This window comes from Pelobates fuscus, chromosome 8 (genome assembly GCF_036172605.1).
Source record: "Pelobates fuscus isolate aPelFus1 chromosome 8, aPelFus1.pri, whole genome shotgun sequence".
Lineage (NCBI taxonomy): Eukaryota > Metazoa > Chordata > Amphibia > Anura > Pelobatidae > Pelobates > Pelobates fuscus.
The window spans coordinates 38,880,199-38,893,848 of record NC_086324.1 but is presented as its reverse complement, the minus strand read 5'-3'; the positions used below and the strand labels follow the sequence as shown (position 1 = coordinate 38,893,848).

Genomic DNA, 13,650 nt, shown 5'->3' with positions numbered 1-13,650 from the left:
AATTCCTGTTTCTGGTTATTGTGATTTTTTTTTTGTGTCTCTACTGTTTACATTAGCTATATTTAAAATATTAGCGTGGTATATCTTCTCTGTTGACTGTTGTTCTAGTTGTTCCTGAATGTTCCAGTTTGTAACCTTTTCAAAATTAAAATGTGATTAATTTTCATGGATTTTTTTTTTTTTTATTGACTGTTTTTTGCTGGTCATGGTTTGCCCCACTCCACAGCCTATTCAATCCTAGTTATTCTGTACCAAACTAAATTTTTTACTTATATATTGATTTCATTATGACAGTGTTATATTAATTGTACCTTATCCAAGTCAGTAGAAATGGTATAAAACTGTAATAAAATACCCTGTACTTAAGTGGCTATGCTCAGGCTTATAAGGGCAAAGAGATATTAATTAGTGTCATTAATTTGTCAGCATGTAATCCAACAATATTCATTAATGCCTCGTTGAACTGGCATAGTGACTTTCTTCATGCAGTACTTACACTACAAGGCTGTATGCCAACCATTATTAAACCATTTAGGGATTAAGCTCAATATTTGGATAATCATTTTGGTTTACTGGCTTGACAAATCCTACCTATGAATGATTGGAATTTACAGAGCAAAGGACTTGTGATCCGCTGGGGGATTTTCGCTGTGACAACCATCGCTGCATTCCTCTACGCTGGAAATGTGATGGGGACAATGACTGTGAAGATCACTCTGATGAACGCAACTGTAGTAAGTTATAGGATATGTAATAACTACTCCTGATATCATAATTCATGCAATTAATAGCGTAAATCCATTACATGCTATTGATATTATTTTTCTAATATCATAAATCGGATTATAATTTTAACATTGTTACAATTATTTTATAATTTGACATAAAGTAACAGCAAAGTTCTTAGCCCAAAACTCATTCCTTTGTTAAGTGCAATACACGTGTGTTTATTGTGTCGTGGGACTCCTGTTTGTCTGTAAACAGTTAGTGGCACAAAATGTTTTATCTTAATGAATTTTTTATTTTAACTCTTAGAAACGTGTAATAATTTTAATTTTTTTTTTAAAAGAATTTTTATAATCTATTTATACTGAATTCAGGAAGGATATTTTAATTAGAATGTACGTAAATGTAGCATCAATTTTACCAGCAATACAGCGTGGTTTAATCACTAGATTGGAAATAGGGGAAAATCGACAAGGAAATTGCAAATTGTTTGGAAAATGTTTCCACCATGACAGTTGCGCACTTCTTTTTATTCATTATTATGCATAATTCATTGATCAGTGATTAAAGTGGTGTGTCTTTTGTCGTTTTGTGTTAGGTCCGCGGGAATGCACAGAAAGTGAGTACCGATGTGATAATCGAAATTGCATCCCCAGCCGCTGGGTCTGTGATCATGACAACGACTGTGGAGACAACTCTGATGAAAGAGATTGTGGTACGCAAAAGTAAATTATTATCGTTTTTCATTTTTATTTATAGTGCTATAATAAAATTGTACATATACTGTGGATGTGAAATACATCATAATGTTAATGTGAGTTTTTATTATTGTAGAACTAAGGACATGCCACCCAGGTTATTACCAGTGTAAGAGTGGGCACTGTATCGCTGAAAGATTTATGTGTGACGGAACTGCAGACTGCCTAGACTACTCCGATGAATCAAATTGCCGTGAGTTAAAAACTTCAGTGCACAGCAATACAAATTGTTTGAAATAGAGGTGCCAATGACAGGTGCTTAAGATCTCTAAATAGTTTCCAAAACCTTCATGGCAGAAATAGTAGTAGTACAGTTATGTGAAGTATATTCAGTTCTGTTTTACAGATTTAATTTGAATAACATGTGTTACTACTAATATCATTTGTTTCTTAATGCCTGGGAAAAATAGTAAAAAAAATTTAATGAACTCAATTAAAGAGCCAGGCAATTTCTCAGAGCAATTGCTTTGCAAATAAATTCTCATTGAACTGCAGTTGGGGAGGGCTTACATACAAGAGAACTGCAACTTTTCCAAACTGCTTTTAGATATACCTGCAATGAAAAATGCATAATTAAATGCATGGATGTTTTCATACGGAGTTTCACTTTTTAAACTTTACTCATCATTAACTTACCCACTAGAGGGGATGACTAATGATGATGACATACAACCTGCTAGGATTGCAGTTAATTAAAACTTAGTGGTGGGTATTGACCAGGACTCCAGCAAACCATCCATCACCTCTCCTCCCCTGCCTAGCTCCCCAGGTAACTCAGAGACCATGTCCTCAATGGCCCATCTTTCCATCTCCCCACCTTACTCTATTATAGTCTTAATCTTCTTTTCTGTATTTTCATCTATATCGTTGCTGGCACTTAATTATATATTCTTGTTAATTTTTTCTTCGGGTTATCTGCAGCAAAAAACGAATAACCTTTCAATTGAAAAAAAAAATAGATGTAATCTAATTTTATGACTGTAAAGTAGATTTATTGGACATAATTAGAAATTAATGAAAGAAATAAGGTGAAAAATCTTCTGCCCCAATTATTTATTTCAGCGAGAAAAATATTACAATCATTACGCAAGCACAGCTCCATGTACAGTCGCCTGAAAAATTAAACTAATTAATGTATTAAGAGAAAATTGGTTGTATGACTACATTAGCTAGTCCTTATCCATGGTGATTTAATAATCCTGATTAGTCACAATATAATTGCAGAGGGTTTAGTATTTGAAGCATCCTTTAGCATTTAAATGCATTTGAAAGTAAAGCAAGACTTTAATCAGTTTCTACTGCTATTATTATAATATGCTTACGTTCATGCTTTTAAATTTCTATTCTGTTTGATTTCTATAGTTTTAGCACAAATTGAGTAGCTCATTGTATCCCCCACAATCATTCACACTTGAAGTTGATACATGTTATAGGTGAGCTGCTATGGTTACCACCTGCTCATTCTCCAATCCTTGCACTGTGGAATGAGTGTGTATGAAATCAGGGAGCAGGGGACCTCCTTGTCTGTTGGCTATCTGCTCAGTGCCATTGGATAAGGGACATTAAACGGAGCAGATGTGCAGTCTTTCGTAAGGAGACCATCATTGACTCCAATGCATATGCACAGCATTCTGTTGATTATTCCAGATGAATCAATGCCATAATATATAGTGATGTCCCGAACAGTTCGCCAGGAACCGTTCGCCGGCGAACATAGCGTGTTCGCGGTCACGAACACGCGAAATGTTCGGTCCGCCCCCTATTCGTCATGGAGGTGGGATGGTCTGGGAGGGAGGGCTGCTGATTGGCTGGAATGTGTCTGCTGACTGTGAGGTACAGTGTCAAAGTTTACTCAATCGTAAAGACCATTTATAGTCACCTCTAAACTTCTTTCTATTTTAATAATATAAAGACTACCACTATTGAGATCATGCCATTTTACAGAACACTGGTGAGACCTCACTTGGAGTATTGTACGCAGTACTTTAGACCGTATCTCCAGAAAGATATTGATACTTTAGAGAGAGTTCAGAGAAGGGCTACTAAACTGGTTCATGGATTGCAGGATAAAACTTACCAGGAAAGGTTAAAGGAACTTAACATGTATAGCTTGGAGGAAAGACCAGACAGGGGGGATATGATAGAAACATTTAAATACATAAAGGGAATCAACACAGTAAAGGAGGAGACTATATTTAAAAGAAGACAAACTACAACAACAAGAGGACATACCGTATATACTCGAGTATAAGCTGACCCGAATATAAGCCGAGGCCCCTAATTTAACCCCCAAAAACTGGAAAAACTTATTGACTCGAGTATACGACTAGGGTGGGAAATGCAGCAGCTACTGGTAAATTCCTAAATAAAATTAGATCCTAAAAAAAATACATTAATTGAATATTTATTTACAGTGTGTGTATATAATGAATGCAGTGTGTGTATATAATGAATGCAGTGTGTGTGTATGAGTGCAGTGTGTGTGTATGAATGCAGTGTGTGTGTGTATGAATGCAGTGTGTGTGTGTATGAATGCAGTGTGTGTGTGTATGAATGCAGTGTGTGTGTATGAATGCAGTGTGTGTGTATGAATGCAGTGTGTGTGTATGAGTGCAGTGTGTGTGTATGAGTGCAGTGTGTGTGTATGAGTGCAGTGTGAGTGTGTGTGATGCAGTGTGTGTTTCTGTATGTGTTGCAGAGCCTTGGTGGGGGGTGGGCATTTTTATTATTATTATTATTATTATTATTTTTTATTATTTCAATAATTTTTTTGTTAAATTTTTTTAAATTTTATTATTATTTATATATATTTTTTTTCGTCCTACCTCCCTCCTTGATACATGGCAGGGAGGGGGGCTCTCACTCCCTGGTGGTCCAGTGGCATTGGCAGTTCAGTGGAGGGGGGCTGTCAGAGAGCGTTTACTTACCTCTCCTGCAGCTCCTGTCAGCTCCCTTCTCCTCCGCGCCGGTCCGGTCAGCTCCTCTGTCAGCTCCCACTGTAAGTCTCGCGAAAGCCGCACTATGACCCCGCGGCTCTCGCGAGATTTACACTGGGACTTGCAGAGGGACCGGACCGGCGCGGAGGAGGAGGGAGCTGACAGGAGCTGCAGGAGAGTTAAGTAAACGCTTCCTGCAGCCCCCACAGCCCCCACAGCCCCATTGTCTGTATTATGGCAATGTAAGTTGCCATAATACAGACAGTGACTCGAGTATAAGTACAAATACAATAAATGTGCTGAAAAACTTGACTTATACTCGAGTATATATGGTAGTCTTAAATTAGAGGAGCAAAGGTTTAAAAATAATATCAGGAAGTATTACTTTACAGAGAGGGTAGTGGATGCATGGAATAGCCTTCCAGCTGAAGTGGTAGAGGTTAACACAGTGAGGGAGTTTAAGCATGCGTGGGATAGGCATAAGGCTATCCTAACTATAAGATAAGGCCATGGAATAATGAAAGTATTTAAAAATTTGGGCAGACTAGATGGGCCAAATGGTTCTTATCTGCCGTCACATTCTATGTTTATGTAATCAAATGATAGACCCAGATTATATACTAATTGTGTTTTTATCTCTTAATAGCCACTCGCTATCCAAATGGAACATACTGTCCGCCATTTATGTTCGAATGCAAAAATCATATCTGCATCTTGCCGTATTGGAAATGTGATGGTGATAATGACTGTGGAGATGAATCTGATGAAGATCTTAACCTGTGCTGTAAGGCATTACCTTATATCATATTTAACATCATTGTTCTAAAAGGGGAGTGTGGGCAGGAACTATGGTTATAAATGAAGATGTTGAAATCGTTAATAAGTTGGGAAGGATCCTATGAACAGCCCAGACTTGCAATTGTATGCATTGATGTGAACATTTATTTTGCAGTGGACATTCCATGCGATGCCCCATTTCGCTTCAGATGTGAAAACAACAGATGCATCTACAGATATGAGCTATGCAATGGTGTGGATGATTGTGGGGATGATAGTGATGAGAAACCAGAATCTTGTGAGTATTTGTTCATTCAGAACTTTAGGAGGTAAACAGTAATATATTTAAAAAAAGGAACACTAAGTTATTTTGATTCAGGCTACTATTTCTAAATTCAAATCCATTAATGTTAGTAAAACTACTATTGCTCGGAAAACTGTGACAGGAGACAAGTTGGCAGAAGTGGTAGTATTGGGGGATGCATAATTGTTTTAGTTTATATATATATATATATATATATATATATATATATATATATATATATATATATATATATATATATATATATATAGAAAAAAAAAAAAGGAGAAAGTTCTTGCACTCACGCTGTAATATGCCTTGAGAACCGGGTGCTTTGCCAGGGCTTGAATATCCAGAAAATCCAACAAGGTAGCAGCACTCACGGAGTAATTTTAAAATCCAATCTTTATTTAGAACATGTTAAAATGAGGACCTCATTTTAACATGTTCTAAATAAAGATTGGATTTTAAAATTACTCCGTGAGTGCTGCTACCTTGTTGGATTTTCTATATATATATATATATATACACACATACACACACACACACTCTTAAAACTGCCTACAGGTGAAGTAAATAACATTGATTATCTTGTAACAACGGCACTTGTAAAGGGGTGGCATATATTAAGTAACAAGTGAACAGTCAGTTCTTAAATTTCATGGGTTAGAAGCAGGAAAAATGAGAGTGAAAATATCTGAGTGACTTTGACAAGGGCCTTTTAGTGATGGCTAGATGAGTGGATCAGAGCATCTCCAAAACATCCAATCTTTTGGGGTTTTCCCAGGATGCAGTGGTTAATACCTACTAAAGGAATTACAACTGGTGACCCAGGATCAGGGTCATGGGCACCCATGGCTCATTGATGCATATGAAGACTAGCCTATCTTGTCTGACCACACTGAAGAGCTACTGTAGCTTAAATTGCTGAAAAACTGAATGATGGCCATGTGAGAAAGGTGTCAGAACACACAGTGCATCAGAGTTTGCTACGTATGGGGTTGCGTAGCTACAGAATGTTCAAAGTGACCATGATGACCCCTGTCCACAGCCAAAAGTGTCTTCCATGGGGACTTGAGCTTCAGAACTGGGCCATTAAGAAATGGAAGAATGTTGCCTGTTTTGATGAATCACATGTTCTTTTAGATCAGGTGGATGGCTAGCTTTGTGAGCATTTGCCTGAGTAAAAGATAGTAGCAGGATGCACTAAGAGAAGAAGGCAGGCTGGTAGAGGCAATGTTATGCTCTGGGCAGTGTTCTGCTGGGGAACCTTGGGTCCTGTCATTCATGTGGATGTTACTTTTACACGTACCACCTACCTTGAGATTGACCACATACACCCCTTCATGTCAACTGTGTTCCATGATGGCAGTGCCCTCTTTGAACAGATAATGCACCCTGACACACTGAAAACATTGTTCAGGAATGGCTTGAGAAAACATGACAAAGTTCAAGTTGTTGCCTTGGCCTCCAAATCCCTCAGTTCTCAATCCATTTGAGTGTCTGTGGGATGTGCTGAAACACCAAATGCGTTCCATGGAGGCCACACCTCGCAACTTAAATTTAAAGGATCTGCTGCTAATGTCTTGGTGCCAGATACCACAGGGCACATTCAAAGATCTTGTGGAGTCCATGCTTTTACACATGAGAGCTGTTTTGACAACATAAGGGAGACCTACACAATATTAGCCAGGTGGTTTTAATGTTGTAGTGTAGATGATAAGTGTATAAATATATATTTGTATATATTTGTAAGTCTATTTTAACATTGTGTTTATTTAATGAAAACATGTGAATGTTATTTCTAGGTACTGTAACACCAACTCAAAGGCCCTGCGATGGCAGCACCGAATTCAAATGCACCAATGGGCATTGCGTTATGCTGCAGTATGCCTGTGATAATTATGATGACTGTGGCGATAGATCAGATGAGATTGGCTGCTGTAAGTACAGACAGTGTTGTTATGTTTTGGTAGACATTGCCCAGGGACTACAAGTCTTCCTCCAAAGAAGCTGGACAGATGCATGAATTATTAGCTCAGAAAGCAGCCACCACATATTCCTCCTTTTACGTTTTAATCTTATATAGCTTACAAAGATCTCTGTCTGCTTGAAAACTTGTTTTGTGGCTATTTTAGGCCTATTTCAGAACATTTTGTGTCTGGAACTGCTGCTTCACCAGTTCCTATGTTATCTGGTCCTGGCAGAGAAGAGGAGAAAACGATGACCAGTATATAACTGGACGGCCACTGGTTTAAATAGTCCTATGATTTACTGTGTGATTAGGGGAGATCCTGTGATATCGCAGCCGGTCCTAAGCCTGTTCAGATTGCAGCCCACCATTCATCTGTCCTTTTTTTCACTGACTTGTACAGATCTACCCAAAATGCAAAGCATTGTGCAACATACTATCAAATACTGCTTAGTATTGCAGAAGGAAATTGATATTAATTAGTCTACACTAAGCATGCAGGAATCATCACATGACAGTTTTTTGATCTTTATTTTGATAATTACCTGAAGCAAACCCAATCAAATCAGCAATTAACATTTTTTTATACTGGAAAATTTTATAAAGGTTGTGTTTTGAGCTTTCTTTTTATTCAAATGTATATTTTCATTAACTAGACATGGGCACCCATCGAAATTGTTCAGAAAATATCTGTGAACACAACTGCACCAATTTAAGTGGAGGCGGGTTTATATGTGCTTGTCGTTCAGGATACAAGGCTAGTGACACTGACCGGAATTCGTGTGTTGGTAAGCTTATTTCAACAAATATGTTTTGTTATCCAGGTGTCAGTAATGGTTCAATGCATTGTAGCAGTTGAAGATACATAGTAATGCATGAAAGTAAAAGTTCTTTGTAAACCGAAGATTATCCAATCTGATATTTATTGTTTACGTCGTAGAAGAAGGAGCAGTGCATGCATATGTTTTGAGGTCAATGCATTCTAAGAGGTAGTATGATATGTGGAGAAAGAGAGATACAGCAGAATAGTGTAGTATGTCCCGCATAGAGTAGCAAAATAAGAAGTGAAAATGCACAGATTTAAGAGCTAGGATAGCTCTATTTGGATGTGAATCTGTGGCTCAATCCCTGTCTATGGATATTTAATGTATTCTATTAGTTAAAGTGCTTCTGTGCTTTGGACCTCCATCCAGGTATGATGGCTTAAGATGAGTTACACCCCACCATGGGGTCTTACAGGTTTGTAGATGAATAAGTAGTATATATATAAAAGAACAAAAATGAAAAAAATATAGTACTCACTGAGACTACTGTATGCTAATAAAAAATTAGAGGTACTCACAAGTAAGGAGCAAAAATTAGGTTTTGCTCAATCCACAGCACTCAGGTGGTTATTACCAAACGATTGTGTCCAGGCTCCAATGGAAAGATCAGGATAAAGTTCAAGGGTGTAATAAAAGTAACTACTGTATGAGATAAACTAGTATGTAAGGTAAATAAAATAATAAAAGCAGTATAAAGCAGTAAAAAAGCATTTCACTGACAGAGGCTTTTTCACAAGAGATATTTATGTTTTGTTTATCTTCTGTACACTGTTCTGGCCAAATGACTAGCAAATGTATTTATTGTGATTTATTTATATTGTTTTGATATACATAGCTGACATCACCTCTGGTTTGGAAATGGAATAACCTTTGTGGGAAATGTGTGTCTTCCCTATAATGTCCTTAAGCAAATCCTCCAAGCTGGAAGTGTAGCCGTTTTACTGCATTGTATAGATAATTCATATGGCAAAATGCAAATAAAAAATGGTATATGTAGTTGAGATCTAATGAAATGCTGGGCATGTTTTATTTTTAGATGTAAACGAGTGCGAGATATACAGGATGTGCCCGCAGAACTGCATGAATTCTAAAGGAAGCTATGAGTGTTTCTGTGCTGCAGGATTCCGATCTGTTGGAGACGAGGAAGGAAAGCAATGTGCTGCTGAGGGTAAGGGAAGACAAACCCACTCATTAGCCTCTAATGTTGTAATGACTGCCTTCGGCAGTTCAGCTGTTTCTTATGAAGCTTAGCCGTCCCGATGGCTCACTAAACATCATGGAAATGCAGACCGTAAAACCTAGTGTATCAACTTAGCCAGTGTCATGCTTTCATGATAATCCAGAAAGTCATTTGCTTCTTCTTTGGAAGACTTTAGAGGTAATCAACCTGTGTCTCCCTAAATACTTATGAAGACTTACTCTGAGGAACATCTAAGTGAACAGCATTGTAAAAAAACAACAACCACAAAGCTAAATATGCATTATTTAATAAGCTTTGTAAATTATTCAAAACTATTAGAAAAACCTGTAAAATTATTTATGTATAAAACTTCACGTAGACTTTAATGTAAATAAATTATTTTGAAAGCTTGTCTAATTGCATTTAAGCATTTGGGAAGCTTACAAAAACGAGGCCACCTATTGCTTAACCCATGGATGTTGAATATATTGATATCCATTAATGTTTCATTAAACTAAATACAGGCAGATCAATAAATAGTTTCCAGTGAAAGACCCATCTCTACTCGTTTCTGTACTTTCACAATCCACCCCCTCCATCTTAGTCTGTTTCAGATCAGTGCATGGTCCTTCTATTGCTGTCTTCTTCTGGGTGAATTCTTTGGCTTCTGATCTTGGACCAAGAAAAAGATACTTTGTAAAATGTGACCTAGGGGATAGACAATTAAGAGCCTATTTTGCAGTCATTCCAGCCCACCACCACAGTCTTCATATTTAATTTTTTTTATAGCATTTCTGGTAGTAATATACAAGTGTCTTTAAAATAATTAATATGACACTTGTATAATTCACAGGTAATCCTCCTTTACTGCTGCTCCCAGACAATGTACGCATAAGAAGATATAGCCTCTCGTCTGAGCAATACTCTGAATATATCGAGAATCAACAACACATTCAAGCCTTAGACTATGACTGGGACCCTGAAAACCAAAGTCTTAGTAAGTGCAACAGTTGACTTTTTCATGGACAGTTACATATGTTATGGCATCTATGTCAATTTACCCATTTTTACTTGTCACAACAACACAACTGCACAGTGTTTGCAATGACAATTTAGGACCTGATGATCCTTTACTGGTGTAAGAATGATTGTAAAGCTGTGTGTGAATTTCTAGGAATTCAAAGTAAAGTTCAAATTTTAGGCTGAAATAACCAAACTAGAAATATAACTGACTTCAAAACTTTCTCCAATTCTGTTATTTTATCCTAAAAAATCGAAATTAACTTTGAATTCTTGACAAAACCCGGAAAAGGCATACACTATATATCCAACTACCGTCCGATTTCTCTCATAAATCTGGATATAAAAATATTCTCAAAAATCTTAGCAGATAGACTCACCCAGATAATTTCAGATCTAATTCATTTGGATCAATCTGGATTTTTAAGAGGAAGATCAGCTAGTGACAATATTCGTAGGATTCTTAATTTAATGATAGAAGTTGATGATAAATCCGTTCCTGCAGTTTTTATAACTGTCGATGCCGAAAAGGCGTTTGACCGGGTAGATTGGAAATTCTTGTCGGCTACACTTTCCGCTTTTGAGATTGAGGGATTATTTAAAGACTTAACAATGTCCATGTACTCTTCTCCAGTGGCAAAAATATATGGTAATCGCTTAGATTCGGAGTCGTTTACTTTTAAAAATGGAACCCGTCAGGGTTGCCCATTGGCACCCCTTCTTTATATTCTTTCTATCAAGCCACTGGCAGTATATATTAGACAAACTGGAATATCTTTAGGCGATAAAGAACAAAACATTACTATGTTTGCGGATGATATAATCATGACACTAATACACCCTGAGACCTCTATACCAGCTACACTACAATGTATAGAAGAATATAGTTGATTTTCCAACTATAAAATTAATATGCAAAAAACGCAAGTTCTATATTGTAATCTTTCAAGCCCTCAAATAGAAAATTTGAACAATGACCATAAATTAACTGGTCTAATTCTATTTGCTATTTGGAAGGATTCATGGAAAAGGATGTGTATTTCAAAGATAACAATATTGACACCTATAACAAGCTATGGAACAATTGGTTTGATTATTATAAAGAATAGATTGGCTTTCCCACATAAACAAAACCCTGGCAAAGCTATATTTAGCTATATATACTTGGTAAAACATCAACAATATTTTCTCTAAAATGTTCTCGGTTGACTTAATATTAGAGAAGTGATATTGGTGCTGTCCACTCTCTCTGCTCTTTCTAGATGTCCTTACGTTGTATGTGTTATATATGTTATTTGTTATATATGTTACGTGTTGTGAAATATATACCTTTTTGAAGACAGTATTTTGGATAAGCAGTGTATTCCAAGACTATATTAACTCTCCAGATATTTGAACTTAATGTCCATCCATTTTGAGAGCAAATGTAATATTTAGAATAGAATAGAAATGTAATGGAATAATCTAATCTACTATATTAGTATGAAATAAATGCTGTTAGATAACTATATATGTTTAATTATTGTAAATTATAATAAAAAATGTTCCTGGAAAGAAAAAAAACACACTTAATTAATCATCTCAGCAGCACTATAAAGGTTTAAAGGAGAGTGACTGCCTGAAGGATGTCCTAGTTTGGTGACAACTATTTGACCTGTTTTTTTTTTGTTTTTTTTAAAGGTATGGTATACTACAGCATTCGAGGGCAAGGCTCTGCATTTGGCTCCATTAGACGTGCTTACATACCGACCTTTGAAGACTACGGGACTAATTTAGTACAAGACTTTGATCTTAACCTGCGATACATTATTAACCCAGATGGCATAGCTGTGGACTGGGTTGGAAGGTATGTCATTAGCAGCTACAAAAAAAGCTAAATCTGTTTTTTTCTATGTTCAAATCAATTTAAAATTAATAGTTGACTAGATTATCAAAGCGTCAATAAAAATAAGTAATGTTGCATGTTTATTCATTATGATTAAACTGGCTCACGCAGTCCAAGCAGCCTTATAGATCTACAATACCTTAGTCTGCAAGGGCATGCTTTAATTACATAATGGACATTCTGCTCTGGTTGGCTAAAGAAGGAGGTCTAAATTTAGTTCAGTTCACGCCAAGTCTAGGTTCCTGTCTTTGGAAAAAATGTTATGTAATGTTTTTGTCGTATTCAATTATTCATCAGGCATATTTATTGGACTGATGCTGGTGCAAATCGAATTGAAGTCGCCACGTTGGATGGAAGATACAGAAAGTGGCTCATTTTTGGTAACATTGACCAACCAGCAGCCATTGTTGTCAATCCAGCTCTCGGGTTAGTAAATAAAATCTTGACAGAAAAGATACAGAAATAAATACCCCATTAGATGCCTCTCTATCGTCTGTGTGTCCATATTTATGTACTTGTATGTATTCTGTTTTTAAAAAATATTTCTCATGGGATACTCAAAATATTCTATTATGTATTTATTTTGTGTATATGTAGTACATATTTACTTTGTGTACATCTACTGCATGGTGTCATAGACCTAGTTTAATAAATGATGTGGATTGTTGTGTAATATAGACATATATACAGGTATGCATCATCTACAAATTAAAAATGTAATTAAAACTAATTTTGAACATAGAGTCTTAATAATATAGTCACTATGGTCCCAGAATGTCATCTGTGTTAATAAGCAATTTAGGTAAGAAATATTTATCAGAGGGAAACTGGGGCTATTCTGGGATTCTGGATTGAGTAGTAACTATGGAAACAAAATATTTTTTCCCATGTATAGCTTCTAACTCTAACATTCATCTATTACTACCAGTGGTGTATTTTGGATCTGTGCTGCTCTAGGGATGACAAAACTCTGGCACCCCCCTAATCTAAACTTTCCACACCCCTTCCTGTCAAGGCCGCACCTCTTCCTGTTTAAGACCAATGCACATTATGACTGACAGACACACACTGAAACACCCACTCACATACACACACTCACTGATTTGACACACACATCCTCACTGATTTGTCATACTCTGACAGACACACAATCACTCAGACACCCAATGACAGATGCAAACAATTACTGACAGACATAAACACACACTCACAGACATACACTGACACATACACATGAACATCCACTGATGTAAGATGACATTTACTAGCAG

The 13,650-nt window shown here is 36.5% G+C and overlaps 1 protein-coding gene across 1 annotated transcript in view; it reads left to right on the top strand.

The window, feature by feature from the left end:
• Nucleotides 1-13,650, top strand: part of LRP2 (LDL receptor related protein 2) — a 176,142-nt gene that overhangs the window by 148,260 nt on the left and 14,232 nt on the right. The window contains exons 58-68 of the mRNA XM_063429700.1: nt 615-734; nt 1,325-1,441; nt 1,561-1,677; nt 5,067-5,204; nt 5,373-5,495; nt 7,307-7,441; nt 8,127-8,258; nt 9,331-9,462; nt 10,328-10,471; nt 12,175-12,340; nt 12,677-12,805. Of these exons, the coding sequence (XP_063285770.1) occupies nt 615-734; nt 1,325-1,441; nt 1,561-1,677; nt 5,067-5,204; nt 5,373-5,495; nt 7,307-7,441; nt 8,127-8,258; nt 9,331-9,462; nt 10,328-10,471; nt 12,175-12,340; nt 12,677-12,805 (1,453 nt within the window). The remainder of the gene's footprint in view (nt 1-614; nt 735-1,324; nt 1,442-1,560; nt 1,678-5,066; nt 5,205-5,372; nt 5,496-7,306; nt 7,442-8,126; nt 8,259-9,330; nt 9,463-10,327; nt 10,472-12,174; nt 12,341-12,676; nt 12,806-13,650) is intronic.